The sequence below is a fragment of the Tympanuchus pallidicinctus genome, unplaced genomic scaffold, assembly GCF_026119805.1.
Source record: "Tympanuchus pallidicinctus isolate F22 unplaced genomic scaffold, pur_lepc_1.0 scaffold22, whole genome shotgun sequence".
NCBI classification, from domain to species: domain Eukaryota; kingdom Metazoa; phylum Chordata; class Aves; order Galliformes; family Phasianidae; genus Tympanuchus; species Tympanuchus pallidicinctus.
The window spans coordinates 6071341-6089932 of record NW_026294739.1 but is presented as its reverse complement, the minus strand read 5'-3'; the positions used below and the strand labels follow the sequence as shown (position 1 = coordinate 6089932).

The window sequence follows — 18592 nt, the reverse complement described above, 5'->3', positions numbered from 1 at the left end:
GGAAAGAGAAAGTACTGAGCTAATAGTACTGCAAAACACAGTATAACATTAATGAAATTCCAGAGCGTGTACCTGAGATAAATAGGAATGCAAAAATATTTTGGTCTTGTTCAACTTATTAAACATCTCAAATTAAGAAGGGATTTTGGAATGGATCTTAGCTTTGAGAGAAGCCTTTTCCTGGAATACGTGTGTGGTAGGGGACGTTAGTTATTATCCCCACCTTATTTCAAAGAGTCTGTTTCAGTCATTTTCATTTCTAGTATCCAACAGGAACTGTACCTGTGGAAAAACTCTGATTTGAGATAGGAACATGAAAATACAAAGTGTACATTTAGTTCAGTTTGGGGTCAAGTGCTGCTGGAATCAGCGGAATTCCAATGCCATAATGTGGCAGACAGGTCAGAAAGGCTGGATGAACTGCAGAATGTTTTTTTGCAGATGTTATGTTTTTAAATCATCCAGTGCTGTTAGATAGGTCCCTGAGGGCTTTAAGTTTTCACATAATTATTTGAAGTGCATGAAATGCAGGTATAAAACACTTCTGGCTTGTTAGGATTTCATCCCATGAAAGGTTATATGTTATCTTGTCATAGAAAAACTAAGTAGTGTGTCAAAAAAGCATCAGCCAAAAGCCTGTATGATCTATGCAGTGAGTTCTCAGGAAGTTTAGTTTTAATTTAGTCAATTTAAAAATATATTTAATCACTGAAATTGCTGAGGTGTTCTTGCTGTTTTGGCACAGAAATGTAACTCAGTTTTAGTAGCTTCTAAACCCCATAGTTTGTCCTTAAAACTGTAACTGAAATTCCTAATTGATCTATTGAAGAGTTTGGGGGGCAGAAGCAGAACAAACCTTAAAAACAGTTAAGATCCCTTGGCATTTCTCGGAGTATTGCAGTAATTTGTGTGCAGTGTAAACATAGATTGTGATTAAACAGAAGTAACTGGTATGCAAGCAGTTCTACTAAATATATATATAATTATGTAAGCTGTTAACGATCTCCATAAACAAGCCTATTGATACCCTGTTACTTGTATAAGCATTTTGTACCAGGTATGCACTGAACAAGATAACTCTTTGTTGCTTTCCCACAACCCCAGTCCATTCCCTCACAGAAGGGCAGCATGTCTTTGTAGTGATATGCAAGTGATGTGTGCCACTTAGCAAGCAGCTGTCTAAATTTATCATCTCTTGCCTGGCCATGTTCCAGTCCTTCCCTTTTCCTTCTCTCTTCTGCAGACATGTCACCTCATTAATGGTGCACGTGTGGTATTACAACTCTAGATGGTTTGTTTGTTTTTTTTTCAGAGCTGCCTTTCCCTTTGCTCTTTTTCTCTCCACGGTTGCGCAGAAGTAAGAGTGCTTCTTACTTCTTTTGGTTTTTTTTTTTTTTTCCTTTTCTCTCTCTTTTTTTTATTTTGTCTTTTTTCTTTTTTTTTCTTTAGTGGACTGAAAATCAAAGCTTTAACCCGTAGCCCTGATGCAAGCCCAAATAGTCGCTGTCTGTCTGGATAGTTAGAAGTCATACTATTTACTTTAACAACTTAAACACTCATATGCTTGTAAAAGTATTTCTGGCAATCAACAATCTGCTTTGAATGCAAAATGCAAAATAAGACATTAGCTCTTAAATTTAACTTGTCATAGTTCACTATTAAAAGGTCTCTTAACTTACAGTAATACATGCCTTTTAACTGCACTGAACGTAGTATTCATTCAGTTTGCATGCTTTTAAACTCGGATTGTATTTCAGAGAGCAAGTTAAATTGACACAATGCTTTATATCAAATTGCTGTTGCTGTATCTGCAGTGTGTTCTTACTAAAATGTTTTCCAAGTTAATTGGCTAATATTAGACTAGCATTGATGTTCTAAGGTGTCAAAGAAGGGTTGGTATAATTACGTAGGCATAGAAGTATACACAGTTGGGCTTATTTTACATGGGAATCTCTTGCTAAGAGTAAATTATAAAATCATTATGTAAAATTTTAAAAAAGCCAGATGTTTTTTGGCTTTATGGATTCATAAAATATCAGTGAAAGGTTACAAATGGGTACTTCCTGAAAATCAGTATAGTCCGAGTTTTTGCATCCGACCTTACCATGTGTGTTTCAAGCTTAGCTGCAGCTGCCTTTCTGATACTGTCACATCTAACTCTTCCATTTTTAAATATTAGGTTTTACTGCAATCACAATGACCAATCCCATTTGGCTAGTAAAGACACGACTGCAGCTTGATGCAAGGTGAGAATCTACAAATTGAAACTGGAAATATTTCTGTTGTGATAATACTGTGCTTAGACGCTGGGGATCTTTTCTGCTGTTCAGAATGTTGACTCTTTCAATATCCACAATTTTGAATTGGAAAGTTGGCGCTGATCAAGTTACAATTACGAGTTACACGATGATTTTTCTCTATTAGTCTGTTCTGTGCTGTGCTTGAGGCACTTCAGTAAACTGGCCAGCCAATTAGGAATGAATTATGAGGTAATCAATCTGATTAAAATATTATTCTTCCAGCCTCACACTTACGTTTTCCTTCAGTAACACATTCATTTTCTTTCTGCTGAGGTTTCTCTCAAAACTCCCACTGATCCTGTTAAGAAAATATTTGGGGCTTTGAAGCAATGTTGAGGCTCTCACATCACAACAACTACTTATAGCAGTCTGTATCAGTTCACCCATCCAGGCGCACAAGAAAGTTGTGGCTTGGGATGTTGTTGGAGCTGAAGACATAGATCCAGCTGCTTTCCTTGCCAGTTGTTCTTCAACTGTGTTTTCCCATCCCATCAGCAAATCAGAGCCAGCAGCATTACCTGCTGTGAAGTATTTGCCACCTTGCTCAGCCAAGTTTGGATTCACAGTTGTGTATACTTGTGCCCACTCTTTCTTAAAGTTGGGCTTGGTACTTTGCTGCTGTCTGGTACTGCAGTTTCAGCCCATCGGGGTTTAAATACTGCCATCTAGTGATGCATCATTTTATTTTCATACATCTGTCTTGCTTGGACAGTATCCATACGATTCATAATAATGTCTTAGAAGGTTGTTTGCTGTTCTGTTCTGTGCAAGTTGCTCATTCAGGAGACCTCTGCTGGTGGAATTTGTATGCTGCAAGTGCGTGCACTGCGTGCTGCACTGAAGCATGTGCTATGTATCATCACAAGGACTTTGCAGAGTTGTGTACAATCATAAATCTTTCCATGTGCGCAGTTCAATTCAGCGTGTCAGATAAAGTGAGAGTTAGATTTATTTACCCAAACTGATACTGTCTAGTATAACTTGACTTGGGTTTATAGTTTTTGTTTTGACATATGAAAATTAGAAGCGAGAGGCTAAGGATGAAGATTTTATTGTCCTTCAAGTGTAGTATGCATATCACAAAGACTAATGAGTACATGCCTTGACATCAGCTGTGGCTTGCTTGAATCAGATAAAGACTGCCTGTTTTCTTTGGTTGGCAGACCCTCTTTAGATATCTCTGTTGTTTGTTGATAGCTGTGATGCTGTGAGAGCTGCTGTTTGAATCATAGCTGCTCTCCACTCTTTTCATGCTCAAATGCCTCAAAATCATATAATTCCTAAAGGCTTTACTGCAAAACCTGCACTTCTAGAACAGGATGTAATTGCCATGCTGTAGAATCTGTTTATTTGAAGCATATTTTAAGGGAAAATTCTTTTATTATGCAGAAGAAAATCATCAGATTTTTCACAAATCCCTGACTTGTACAGTTCATTTGGAAGCCTGTTTTTTCAGGCAATTTCACTCTTTGTTCTGTAAGATTGTGGGAAGCATGGAGTTATTCATCTGTATGACATTTTTCTTTAATTTTACTATATGAAGTTTGGATTGGATTCACTGTAATGTTTTACTTGTGTTCACTTCCAAATTGAGAGTCTTCACTTAAATGTCAAAATTGGAATCTCTCAACATTGGTGTGAGTTATTTCCTGAATCATCTTGTCACTCAGAATACCTGCTTAATTATTTTCTAATCTCAAGTTGCACTGGTTTGATATCTGTCTGGTTCTTTTCTTCTTAGGAACCGTGGAGAAAAACGAATGAGTGCTTTTGAATGTATCCGAAAAGTTTATCGATCAGATGGTGTTAAAGGCTTTTACAGAGGAATGTCGGCATCCTATGCAGGCATATCTGAGACTGTTATTCATTTTGTTATTTATGAGAGCATTAAGAGAAAACTGCTGGAGCATAAGACTGCTTCTGCCATGGACAATGAGGACGAATCGGCAAAAGAAGCTTCGGACTTTGTTGGAATGATGATGGCTGCTGCCACGTCTAAAACTTGTGCAACATCAATAGCATATCCCCATGGTAAGAGGGACTCGTGTAGTTGAGAGCCTGACTCAGTGTGATCAAATTGTGTCCTTCCAGTGAATTGTAGCTGACTTTGACTCACTTGCTCAAGAACAAATTTTGGCTAATGCTATTCACGGCACATTCAGTGAGTCCACATGAGTGTAATATTTGGAAACAAAAATAATTTTAAATGGAATTATACAGTGGTTGGTTTTTGTCAATGTTTATTTTTCCCAGGGATTTGCCAGGGTGTGGCCTGAAGTGCTTAGGGAGATGGAAATTTTTAACTTGGAATCTGTGTACCCAGGAATTTCGTGTAACTCTATAAGGGACTGTGGTGGTTTACCACCAGTAAGTAGCTAAGCACCAATGCACTGCTTTCTTACTCTCCCTCCTCAGAAAGATGGGGAGAAAATATAATGGAATAAGCTCACAGGTTGAGATAAGGCCAAATAAACCCAATACAGAGAGAACAACTTTCTGGCTCATAAGAAAATAGGCAGCCTAGTGTGGTTTTTGGTTGCACTTGATTTTCCAGCAGGGTAGTTATGTATACATTGTTTATTGATGTATTGAATACTTAATTTGTGACCATTTCCAAGCTGAAAAATGCAAACTGTCCTCTTCTGGATTTTGACAAGCAAACTCCTTTAGCTGTATATTCAGCAGTGTGTAAGTATTTAGTTTTTGTCCCTTACACATAGCTGGTTAACTTCTGTTTTTTGTTTTTTTTTTTTAAGAGCTTCGCTGATATTGAGAACCTGAAATGGGGGAATGGTTGGCTTTTTTAATGTGAAATGGCTGGTTGGTTACTGGGAAAGGTGATATCACAAACATAACCCCATCTGGTTTCCTTTATACAGAAGTTGTACGAACAAGGCTAAGAGAAGAGGGAACAAAATACAGATCTTTCTTCCAGACATTATCTTTGCTTGTGCGAGAAGAAGGGTATGGATCCCTCTACCGAGGTTTAACTACACATCTGGTCAGACAGATTCCAAACACAGCTATCATGATGTCAACCTATGAGGTCGTAGTCTACTTGCTGGATGGATAGCAGCGCGACAAGTGTTCCTAAAGGAAGGCGGAAGACTGAAAGACTGGAGTGGACTACTGAATGCCAGATGTGGTGGGCAGAAGGAAAGTTGTATCAGGAACATGCAGATATGGACAAAAAAGAAAGTTGATTGTAGGCAACTATGATAATTTTGCTGCCTTATTGTATGGTCTCTTAGCAAGGTGACAAGTAGAAGCTGCCCCTTAGGGAATGCCTTGATGCATTTCTTTATTCAAAACTACTACTTTGTTTCCATCTGTTAATTTATAGATAAGGCTATTCAGTCATCTTCAGAGACTTAATGCGTGAGGGAAGGGTCATGGAACTTTTTGGGCAGCCTTATTCCCACCTTGTAATGGTTGCTCTCAGCCACATCCTTTTTGTTCTGTTCTACTGCACAGTAACATGTTGGAAGAATGAGGAGGATAATACTTCCATACTTTTCCATATCTGAAATTTTCATTCATTTGTTCTGAATGTTCGTACAGAGACTGAGGTAGTCAGTGTGTAAAGCTTTCCATGTTGCTACCTCAAGAAATAGGATATGACACAGGGACCCAAAATTGAATCACTTCTTCACTACAAACAGTGATACTTGTGTTGCATTTTTTCTTTTTAAATTTGAACAGTGTTCTAGATTGGTGAGAGAGAATCTGATTATTGAACTCTTCAGGTTATCAATTTCTTGATATTGGTGTATGTAGATTTTTAGTTCTTCTGCATCACTGTTTTTTCGTTCTGAAGTTTTCCCCCCTTTTTAAAAAAGAGAGGCCTATGACACACCCTCCTGTATCATCATTTTCTTTGCTAGTCTGTCAAGTAGCTCACACAGCCGAGGGAGAGCTTGCTGAATGCTACTTTATAGCTTCTCCAAGGAATGCTCACTGTTACAAGATATCTTTAACTAGCCCAGCCTACTGTTTGTGAAGACAGGATTAATTCAGAGTTTCTTGCTACTGCAGAGCAGGATGTTTTTATCCTAAGACTTCGGACAGAGCTTGACCTAGCTTATGGTATCTACACTTGAGTACAGGGGAAGATCCTGCATCACAATGGTTGGAAGGACTAGAAAGAAGAAAAAGTTGGAGCTGTGATAAGTTTCTTCAGTGCAGACAATCGCTGTACAGAACGATGGAGAAGTAAATTATTTTTTTGTAAGCATATCCCTTAATAATTGCTGTATCATTTTTTTCCAGTTTGAGACGGTGTTCAGAACAGCAGTTGACATGTAACCTTATCCTCCAGTTCTGAACATTCAGGCACTGGTTTTTGTTGCTTTATAAGCCAGCTGCAAAAATGTGTTGCATTCAGTGACAAGGCTTAGATAGTTAATTCTAACATAGCTTACAGTATTGTCCAAAATCATACAATTGATCATACAATCAAAAACAAGTTTAATGTTATGAGAACTTGTGCAGGTTTCCAGACAAATCTTTAATGTGCACCTTGAGTATCTGTCTGTCTACATCCATGATCCTAATGAGAAAGATTACAAAACTGGGGGCAATAGCTTTCTACGTATGAATGCTGCTACACTGGTATGACAGAACTGTGCTATCGATTCCTCCAGTGTGGTACTTCAGTGTACTTAAACTCTGCATTGTGTGCAATGGCTTTCTTATCAATGACTCCTTATGCACTTTGTGGCCTTCTGGCTTGTGAGATTTCTTTCCCACTCTGGTTATCTGTAGTCAAACTGTGTTCAGTACATGCAGTTTGGTTTTAAACAAAGCATGTGGTTTGATTTCCATATAACTGCAGGATAAAGCATTTTCTGCTGTAGACCTGTAGGATCTCTGTTGCAGTAGTTCTGTAGGCTGTACATAAAAGCTTGAAGCTTACAGAACAATAGGTCTGGCTTTTTCTTGTTCACTTTATTTTGAACCATGTAATGTTTTCCCCACTGTCAAAATATTTGAGTACTCCAAGTAAATGTACTAATTTCTTTTTCCTCTAAGAGCCACTTACAGTGTGCACACAGTGACCTCACAGTGGAATCTTGTCTGTATTGTCTTTGTCCTTGGGCAATGTTGTCTTACCTTTTAAAGGCAAATACTGTGGTCTGTGATGTACCCACAAAGGTGAATTTGATGGTTTTAAAGAACTAAGGGGAGTGCTGAAATGTATGTTCTAAAATTGGCCTCTCTAGGATAAATCCAGAGTATTATTTGTGGCTCTGAGTTTCAAAGATTTACCGTGATACCATTATCCAGACAACTAAGTGCAGAACTAACTACTTTAATTTTTGATCTATAAAAAGTGGATTACCCATCAGCTATCTGGAGTTGGTTGATCAGAGCCAAACATAAAATTGGCATGACAATTTTCAGCTTGGATGTTTGTGAATACAATTAACATTTGCTTTAGTCCAGGCTTTGTGCGGGTTACTCTCCTGTGGTTTTTACTGGATACAGTCTCCCTTGATCAGATGTACATCTCTTCCAGCAGCTGTCTGGGTACCCTGTGTACCTTCTGGGTGAGATCACTTGGAGTTGCTTTTAAAATAAAAATTCAAGCAAAGAATGCTAAAAGGACAATTAAATATGAGTGATAATAGCTGAAAAGAGACAATCAGCTTGAAGTTCCACCTTGTCAGTGGGGGTTGAAGTAATGTTTTAGCCTTCAGGGGTGATCTTTTTATTTTGTCTTATTTAAGGAAACAAAACTTAAGCCCAGTTTCTTGGATTTTTGTTAAACTACCGATAACTATAAAGTTACCTCTGAAATATTTCCCAAAGATCTTAAATAATTTAATATTGTTTGCCTGATATTTTTTACAAAAAGAAAAAAAAAAAAAGAAAAGCAAAGGGAATAAGAACATGCTACATTAGTAATATCCTTAACTACAGAACTGAAAGGAGTGTGTTTAAACTTTCTCGTAACTTAAATGGTCATCTTAGTTTATGTTTGAATGTAGTGTATTTATTTCACCTTTTTCCCTGCCAAAGAAACAAAGGTTTTGGAGGTCAGAGACAAGTCTCAGTAATTAGTTTCTCTCCATATATTTCCTTTGTTGTGATAGGCCCCTAAATGCTACTGCAAGCTACTCGTTTTGATTTGGGACACTGAGGCCGCAGTGTGCAGAGCTTGCCAAAAGGTGGCACTGCAGCATGCATTGATCAGGGGGAAGAAGGGGCTTCTCTGCCAAGCTGCGCGTGACGGTGTGTGTGCAGCTTGGTGTTGGGTTTCTCCTGCATATTGAGGGGTGATGTGGCAGGGGTGGCCTGAGATTGAGAAAATTTGACCTCAATGAGTGCAGTCACGTCTCACCGCCCCTCTGTTACCCCTTCTGTCTCTGTAGTGCTGTGCTAACAGGTGAGTTGTGGTGTGTTGCAGCGGGCTGAACCCAGCACTTAAACTGACCAATAGATCTGCTAGCATTTGTTCTTTTAGGTAGATTTACAGGAGAGTTTTATGGAGTTGTTTGGTTATTTTGAGTGAATCATCAGCCTGTTCACTTCGATGTGGACATTGCACCCGTTTAGTTCCCTGTTTACATAATGCACTCCATATATTTTCTTTGTAATTGAGATGTTTGTTAATGACATTTTCTGTTATGTTTTGTTCCTATGATTACATTTGTAACATTCCTCAGACCTGTACTATTTTAAAAGAAAACTTCCAGATCCAAAATGTTGGAGAGCCTTTATATGTATCGCTTCCTGTTTGAACTGTTCAAATTCAGAAAAAGCTGAACGCTGAAGTGTGCCTAGGTAAATGTGCTCCTTTTTTTTTCAAGTTTGTCTGTAGAGCTTTAGTTATGTAAGTTTTCAGTTCTTCTATTTAAGAGAGTCTGCCTACCCTGCATATGTGAACGTAATTATGCCCTGAGAGTCATAGCTAAACACTCACAAAGGATAGTTTGAGGATACTTTCATACTCGTGAGGTTTGCTATTATTCTTGCGTACATTCTTGGCTGTAAACTGTGTACATTTACTCTGTATTTATATTGTTAACTCTTTTGTTTGGATTGCTTTAAACTTCAAAGCAAATTAAAATGATGTGCTTCTATTCAGACGTTGCCTTCTGTGATAAACTGTACTTTGATGTTTCTGATTTTTTATTATTGGTATATACCAGTGCCTGGACAATTGTGATTAAAACAGAGCGATTCATTAGGAGATGACTGTGAATCATTTTTGTCTTTTGCATTTTTTACACTGGCTGGGAATAATGCATTTGTGTTGTACTTGTAACATTCATCCTTTGTTAGAAGTAATATTTGACATAAGTTACTGGTGTGTGCTCTTACAGTTAAATTCAGATGCTGTTTTTGTCTGTCAGCTGAGGTTCAGTAACCAGCCATCAGAAAACATCTAGCATGCAGTACTACTGGCAGAAATGAAGGGTGGTATTTCCTTAAAATGTTCAGACTTGAGATTCAAAGAGTGGATTATAAGTGCTTTTGTGATGAAACGTTATTAGATATGATTTCTTTTTAACTGCAGGTATTTAATATGAAGACCATTCTCAGAATTAACTTGTAAATCATTCTGCACAAGTATAAGCAGCTTTTGTTTGCAGTTTACGCTGCATTCTGGCCTAGCCTTCCCCTGTGTGTTCCGAAACTGAATCCTTAGCAGTCTGTGGTGCAAACTTGATGTCACCAATTCCATTCTTTCAGAAGTATTTCAAAATTCACATTAAAACAGCATGTGTATGATAACTTTCATTTCTTTTTCTTCAGTACGTGTTAATCTGAACTGACCTACCCTAATCTGCTTCTGAGACTCTTAGCAGCGAGGTCATCGAAACTTAGAGGTGATTGGTCTGCTGGAATTACTGCAGGCAACCCATGTGCTTATGCGTGGCACATCTGAAATGAAGCCTATCATTGACATAATGGTAACTGTCTGCATATTGATCTCAAGCTCTCAGAGAAGCAAGTTGGCAGGGTTAAGTGTGTGGGGATTTTTTGACATTCATGTTACTTTACAACTCTTTCTATTTGAGTGGTTGTATTAAGCTTGCCCTGGTCAAAAGGCATATATGAAAGGAAAGGTATGTGAAATCCTAATTGAGTCATGGCGTGGTGCAATGCAGAGGTGGTTGGCCATAGATGCAACCTAAAGCACGTGAAGCTTATTAAAGGTCTCTCACAATTAAAGCCCATGAATTCGGTAATACACTTAAAAATTAAAAATAAAATGAAAAAGATACTTCCAAAAAAAATACTTGTCAAATCTTCTAGGCATAGTTACCAGCCACTGTGCTTTAGGCTGACTCAATGTGAGTAGTTTCAGTCAAAGGCAGGAAATGCTGAGACAGAAATCTAGTTCTAATGAACAAAAAAGCAGTGTATTAAACTGGGGAAGATAGACTTGCCTGTTTTAAATTCAGTACTGTATGAAATACTCTTAATACTGATTTCACTAATGCAAGTGTACTTGCTACTGATAGACTTGTGTGAAGTTAAGTAGCTTTTAAAGACAGTCTCCAGGTGGTGAATCTTAGCACTACTGTGGATTTCTACCTAAGGGAGCATTTCATACCTTAACTGTGGTGGTTCAGAAGTTGGTAGCTTTTTCTCATCTCGCTCCTGTGGCAGATGATTAGGATGGGCCTGAGGATGCAACTGCTGAAATCAGTGCCTCTGAAGTGCAAACAAAATTCCAAGCTGTCTATTCTGAGACTTGAGCATCCATCTAAAATTCTGAAAATAGGCATGTAAAGTGCAAGTCTGGCAGAAAATATTTGAAGAAATTTGACAATTTGGGACTGTTGCTAGATAATTAGTGACTAGATGAGGTACTAGCAATATTGAAGGAAAACAATTACATGAGGAAACTACAGGCATCAGTAGCAAGCAGAGCTCCCAGTACATCCCTCTTCTGCAGAATGTTATACGTAAAGGTAAGCGTACAGTAAGAAAGAACTGATCATTTTGAAATAAGCTAATGATTGCTTGTGACAGTGTTTTATTTTATATAGAAAAAAAAATCAGAAAATACATTCCATATGGATTTTGTGGAAGTATCTCATGTGGATCTACAGAGAAAAAATCTTTGCTATTCCAGCCTGGATAGAATGTCTCAATGGGAAGTTTTGTAGTGAGAACTGTTGGATTGGTGTGAATAGTACCAAGTATTTGATGAAGTCTCTAGAAAATTTCTGCAACAGTCCAACTTGGTAACTTCTGTCTGTCAGTGCTTTGCACAGGAAAAACTTGGCTCGTTTCGTTATGATTTGTATATGATCATTTGGAAAGAACTGTCAATATATGGTAAGTGTTGAGCACAAGAGGAAAGTAGATTGTTCTGACCAGTAAAATAAGGTTAAATAGTAGTATACAATGCATACTAGATCAATTATAAACTATTAATGAGAATTTTTGTTATAGGCTAAGAATGTTACTTCAGCTTGAGAAGATAGAAGAAAAAGACTCCAGGTATAGTCAGATCAGTAGTGACCACTGTTACCTACCTATATTAAATAAAGTTAAAGTTTTAGGATGCTGGAGGAGCGTGAGCAGCAATTGTATGTATGAATGTTGAGCTGACCAGCTTGGGGTATTTTGCACAGTACTGGTTCATCACTGCTATGGAAAGGAGAAAGTTAACAGAAATAATTGGGAGAAGTGTGCATGTCCTGTCTGAGCATAAAACTGTTGTAGCCTGATGGAATCTGAAAAGGGATATGGTGACTTTCCTGCCAGCATTCAGTTATAAGACCTGCTGCTGCAAAATGAAGAGCTATTTGCTGACTAATTATATCTAACATAATAATGCGAAGCAGTACTAAGCAGGGAGCTGGAAGAAGAGAAGGTAGGCATCAAGTGCCTGAACAGTATGTTGAAGGGATGTGTGATGTGGTTGTCTACTGATAACACAGACTGCATTTACCAACCTAAATGGTTGCTTCTGTATTAAAGTGGTAATTAGGTGCTCTGCTAATGATTGAGTCAGTCTGTGTTTGTGGGGTGTATGTGGCTTTTCAGAAGGATTTGGAGAACAGATGAACTCTAAGGCTCTTTCTTCCTTCTGTCCTTCCTCTTAGGATCAAGCAAGCCCCAAAACTTTTTTTTCTAACATTCCCTTGGTGCGTCTATCTTCAAGCAGTTTATCACTTCTAGCTGAACAATATATTTTTCTGCTGATGTGAATTTTTCCATGTACTTTACCACATGCAGCTTTTCAGCAAATGTTTCATTTTGTTAATGCCTAAGAGATGATGTTATTGCTTACTAAGACATTAGGAAAGAACACATTGCTTTCTCACTGAGCATGCAAGAAACCAAGGAAATTCCTGGTGTATGTCTACTTTAGTTGAGCTAGAGTGGGACTGCTAATGTGAAATGTTGTATCTTTGGTACTTTGTTCCTGCTACATTTAATTGTACTGGTTCCAGATCCCTACTGCATTTCATACAGTATGTTCCAAATATTCAGTTAAATATAAACCACTGAATTATCACTGTCTGTACTTTTCCCTTTCTCTTAATGCTATCGACCACTGTTTTGACATAGGCTTAATGTTACAGAGTACTTCCTTCTGGATTTGTTCAGCTTAGTTCATTGCTATTTCATATAGTTGCTTTCCTCTAGTTTCCACGGGAAAGGATTTTGTAGATCTAAAGTGAATTATGATAATGAAAGTGCTGGACCTCATGAATATGAGATGACTGTTTCTAAAGATGATGTGGGAAGATTTCCGTGTAATCATGCTGTGTTCACTCAGAGTAGGCTTTAAAGGTAAAACCAGGAGAGTGATGTGTAGCAGCAGGTAGGAAAAACAGAAAGAAAATCCGGAACTTCCAAGGTGAAATCTAATTCAGCCTGTGAAAAAATGTATGTAGTGAGGGCAAATTTCTGCATTAAGCAAGGATTTGAGAATAATGAATGTGGAGTGATTGGGGGCACTGTAAAAGTTCTAAGGGGTCTTGATGCTGAGAAGCTTGTATTTTCCAAATTACAGGTTAAGAATTTCCCTGGAAAGCATAAAAATCTGTATATTACTTGGAAATGATATTTCAAAGCAAAAGTCTTGTCCTTGTTGTAACAAGAAGAAGCATGAATAGAATGGATAGTGAGGTGTGATAGAAATGGTGTAGAAATATTTCTGCAGACCCATGTTGCCTGCTTCCAAAGACGAAAGACCAGTTCTTTCAGGGTTATTCAATGTATGCTCAGGGTAGGCTTTGGTTGAAATTAGCAGGAGCCTGGTAGATACAAGTACTGAAGGGAGACTGCATCTCTTGAGAGAAAATTCACCTGTTTCTCTGGAATAACCTTTGAAGAGGGAGTGAATGATTGAACAAAGAAACAACTGTTCTTGCTGAGAAGGCCCAGTAGGTGTGAGTCTCTTTCCAGAGTTGAGACAACTCTGCAAGGAATTCTGAAAATCACCATGGATTTCCCTGCTTTCAGCTGTATCCAACAGCAAAGTCTGGGGAAAAAACAGAGGCTGGCTTCTTCATCCTCTGGAAAAGGAGAGAGATACTATTGCTAAATCTGACTGCAGTCTACAAGTACTGTCTCTTATGTTGGATTCTCACTGACGTATAAATAACTTCTTAACCTCTACCTGCTAAAGGCAGGTAAGAGTAATTTTTTTCTTAAGTTGGTAGATTTTCATGGTGTATCTTAAGTGCTTTCACTCTGTCATTCCTAGAGATACTTGTTTCCCCTCTGTCTCTTCTGAAACTTAGCCATCAGTGCAGGTTTAGAGTTTATATTATCATTGCCTGCCATTAAAACTGTTTCCTGGCTTTCATAGTGATTGAATGACTTGCAAATTGTTGTGGGGAATTCCTGCTGGATCTGTGCTGGTTACATTTATAGGTTTGGGAATATGGTTTGAATTTCTTGCAACAAAAATGATCCATTATCATTCACACGTTTTCCTAAGAGACTAGTTGAGGGAAAATTCTGAAAAATAACGAGCACTCAGCTATGCTTGTGGGGTGGTCCAGTATTATTCTCTAATTCACTCAGGCAATGGACAGGCATTTAAAGCTCTTTCTTTGCTATACTAAAATTCACAAAACCAGTATAATAATATTGACCTTTCCCCATTAGAGGAAAGGATAGCAGCCATAGTCCCTGTTATTATGGAGGAGGCTGTTGCCAAGTCTTTATAGCTGGGATATAAACGGAATATTACCTTTTGAGCAATAGTAGCTTAGAGCTGTTGAAACCACACACACTAAAGTATTTTAACCACACAGGGGCAAACCATTTTGACCTTTCAGGTTCTCTTGCAGATCTCCTGTAGCTCACTTTAGCTAGAACTATACTCCCATCACCTTCTTTCCGAAGATCAAATAGTTTCCTTATGGCAGGATAGGGATGCTGGAGCAGTCATCAGGTATTCTCAGCTATTTCTGTAGTGTTAGTGTTCTGGTAGTTCTGAGAATCTGAACTTTTCACTTAGGAAAAATAGCACCCATTCCTGAAAAGGGATGCAGAATTGATTTGGGAGGGATGGGATTTTTAGAGTTGGCAGATAAGAAAAGCCACTAAAAGGTAAGTAGAAAGCATAAGGTTTTAGCTTAGAAGAAAAGCCCAAAAGACATAACTAGAGCCTCTAAATATCTCAGGAAAGATAAATGGTGGAGAAACTTGGCAATATGTGGTGGCAGTACTTGCCAAGCTTCCTGTTCCTTCCTAAAGCTGAAACAATATTGGGATTCAGAGCTGTACATCCCTTCTGAAATGGTATAGGTGAAGAGATATGTGGTAAAAAATACATACTCCCATAGAGAGAGAGAGAGAGATATGCATCTTAATGCAACTGTATCAAGTCTTTCTGGTTTGCATGTGCTGGAGAACCAGTAGAGGAGCTTTCCAGGTGCCTGGTTTCTCCTTAGCTGTATGTCAGAACGCAGCTTGGAAGGGAGATGAGATAGAGCTGTAGCAATTCCCAGGCCTATTTGGACGCTCAGTGTAGCTCCTCTTTGCTGAAGTCAGGTACAACAGTAAGTTGGGGAAAGGGGATGGATTCCAGCTGGTAATGAGGAACAAAAACTTTTCTTCCTCGTTCTCTTCCTGTTCTGATTTTGGCAGGGAGAGAGTTATTTTCCTTCTTAGAGGCTTGTATGATATCACGTTTTGGATTTAGGAGAGGAGTAATGTGATAATACACTGTTTTAGTTGTTGCAGAGCAGTGCACACAGCGCCGGCATTTTGCCAGAGACCTCTTGCTGCTATAGATGAACTGTAGGAATGCCCAAGCATTTCACTTTGCAAAGCATCTGGAATTTTTTCTCTGCTTGTATCCAGAAATGCCATAGTGTAGATAGGAACATATAGCTTGATCCTGAAATTCCACATTCATTTTTACAGATTCTTTTAGGAGCTTGGTTTAGAATAGGAAGTAGGAAATGAAAATACAAGGAATAACTGCAGCTATCTTTGGTAATATAGACAGTGTTGTTCTGGCTTGTTGCTCCTTTTGCTTTACAAATAAGAAAAAGGTAAGAGCACTCAAGGAAGAGAAAAAGAATCTCAGATTCATATTCACTCTCTGTCTTGAAGATTCTTGCCTTTCAGATGTGTGAGACAGGCTGCTCCTGGCTCAGATTTACATTTCCTGCTTCTTTTGTTGTTGTTTGTTTGTTTTTTAGCATGAATTGCAACTGTAAAGAATTCAGGAGACTTGGAGGAAAGGAAGGAGAAAAAAGAAGTGTTTTGTTGGCTGGTTCTTGCCTTTTTTCTCAAATCACTGACTCGAAGGGGAAACGCAATCATGGTTTTTCTCCGAAAAAGTGATTTGTCTTTTGTTTTTTTTTTTTCCTTATGTACATTTTTTACTTCCCTTCTCCAAATATTTTTTCTGTTTTCTACACAACAGCTCCACTTCAGCACTGGAAGTTCAGACCGTCTCTACCAAGAGAAGTAGGTTTATATGCATTTAAATTTCCTTCAATAAAGGAGAGGCTTGGATTTGCCACGCCATTTTCTGTGGCCCAGAAACAGCCTGCCTTGCTTGGGGCTCTTTGAAAGAAACCATCTTGTCCTGCAGATGAGCTCTTTGCTATTGTCTTCTTGACAAATGGTGTTCTCTGAGCCAAAGACCTCTTAAGGTTTGGAGACTAAGACTTTGCTCTGTATTTTATATTACTCAAAGCAGATATGTGTAAATACTCAGAATTTTTGTGTTTTTTAGCTTATATTTGGAATGTGAGATCTTGTACTGCCCATACCAATGCTCTGATGATCTGGGACAGTTAGGAACTTCACTTAAAGTTCAGTTATTGCTCAGGACAGAAAACCAGCAAGGTAATTAACCAGTTAATTTTTGGGTGCCTAGGTCTTGAGACAGCTAGTTTGCTCTTTAGTTAGGTTTGGCCATTAGTAATGTTCTGTCAAGAAGAGTTTAAGATCTTGATACTACGTTGTTGTTTTGTTTTGTTTTGTTTTTTCACACAAAGAAAAATGATATTGTAACACCCCGGTTGAAGACAAGCTCAGTTCTATTTTGCCAGAGCTCTCTATAATAATGCATTAACAATGTACTCATGGAACTTAAAATGCTAGTATGAAACAGAAGGAAATACAGAAAATAAACAAGGAGATTATAGTAAGAATGATAAATGTGCTTTTATCTTACATAGGCCTTCATTTATTCTCTTCTTAGCATTATGCATTGATTTTTGTGACAGAAATTGCTGCAGCTTGCAGAGGTGCAAGTACATCTTTCCACCTTTATAAAATTACTGGGCATCCCCAAAGAGAAAAGCCTCAAACTACCGATGGTCAAAAAAAAATCAAAATATTGTTGTAGTTGAAGAACACAACTAACACAGCTTTTGACATAACTGTCAACTCTCCTGTGAGCCCAAATTGCATCAGAGCCTTACTGAAAACTCACTGAGGTCAGCATTGGCTGCTTGACTCTGTAATATTTTTCTCTTGCAAAATGGTCACCATGAGGTGACTGTGACATGAAGTGACTTAAGCTCTGTCAGGTAAAGCCTTTTGTTAAGTTGTGTTGAGGGGATTTGTATTAAGATATGGGTACTGTTATCCTGACATTGAGGAGTCCTCATGGAAAATCTGTGAAGCCCTGGACGTGCTCCTTTCAAGAGGAACGTGTCAGACGCTTTATAAGCACCCACTGTCAATGCAGAATGTTTTAGGTTTCTAATAATAGATGCAAATTGATTTTTCTGCAGACTCCCATGTTAGGTAAATGGTGTAGTCAGACATTCCTTATTTTAGCTTCCACTTGGTTAATTTTTCAAAGACTTAGGAGTCCTAGTGGGAAGAAAAGCATTTCCACCTGTAATATCTGATATTATTTGGTTTCTTAATCTGAAGTGTTCAAGTGGTTCACTGTGGAAAAAGCAGTGTAACTCCAGGAGACCAAGAGGGACTAATGAAAAGATGGCTATTTTTGTAAGAGGTCATTCTGAACTTCTGACTCTGAAACTGAGGCTTGTTCCTGACCTTGGGATTTCTGGTCCCTGGCCTCATGGTGATCAAGAATATTGAAACAGAGCTGTATAAAACTACCAATTTTCACTTAATATGAAAACTGATAGTTTTGCAAGTATGTAAAAATTTGATCCAGTGTACAGTTTGCTCTTTCTGCCAGGCAACACTCTTACTGCTGGTGTAAATGAAAGAAGTTCTCCCTCTGGGCAAAACGGTAAATTTGTTCAGGCGTAAATTTATCTTCTCGTGGAGAAACTTTATCCTCCTTTTATCAGAAGCAGCTTTTTATACAAAAGCATGGTTTTCTGCACTATTTTTCTAGTCATTAGAATTTTTGTGCGGAAACAGTAGTATGATCTTATGGGAATTGCATACCAGGTAAATTCCAGTTGTTCTCTAAGCACCATTTTCACACACTGACAAGTGCCTCCACTTCCACTTTTCCAGGTTACTAGAAAGTCAGAAAGACAGCATTAACAGAAGCAAAATTACATAAAAAGGATGTCTAAAAGATTAATTCACTATTTCCTTATTTACAGGCATTCAGAAATCTCCTAATCTGAGTGTAACTTGTGACAGGAGAAATACCACAAGATGGTCTCAGGAAAGCATTTAGAAAGTTAAAGAGAGTAATAATATCTTATTTTCAGTGTTCCCTGCAGCACAGGTAGGGTCACCAAGCAATAAGTAAGGGATGCGTCCTAATGCTTACAAAATTAACACAAGTTCACTTTTATAAACAGTGTCTTTCCTGTTACACAGAACTGCAAATGTTTGACTTTATTATATTTTCCCAAAGGATGGGAAGCATATGGGGAATTTAGAGTGACTGAGTTTAAAGA

At 38.2% G+C, this 18592-nt stretch overlaps 2 protein-coding genes across 5 annotated transcripts in view; one reads left to right on the top strand and one right to left on the bottom strand.

Annotated features, from left to right (window-relative positions):
• The window catches only part of SLC25A36 (solute carrier family 25 member 36), a 30821-nt gene extending 21326 nt beyond the window's left edge, over positions 1-9495 (top strand). Inside the window, exons 5-8 of one of the 2 annotated variants that reach the window (XM_052687075.1) lie at positions 1313-1357; positions 2180-2246; positions 4042-4331; positions 5180-9495. In XM_052687075.1, the coding sequence (XP_052543035.1) occupies positions 1313-1357; positions 2180-2246; positions 4042-4331; positions 5180-5373 (596 nt within the window). In that variant the 3' untranslated portion in view covers positions 5374-9495. The remainder of the gene's footprint in view (positions 1-1312; positions 1358-2179; positions 2247-4041; positions 4332-5179) is intronic. The other variant, XM_052687076.1, reaches the window with a different exon arrangement.
• The window catches only part of PXYLP1 (2-phosphoxylose phosphatase 1), an 858650-nt gene that overhangs the window by 117849 nt on the left and 722209 nt on the right, over positions 1-18592 (bottom strand). The window lies entirely within an intron of this gene.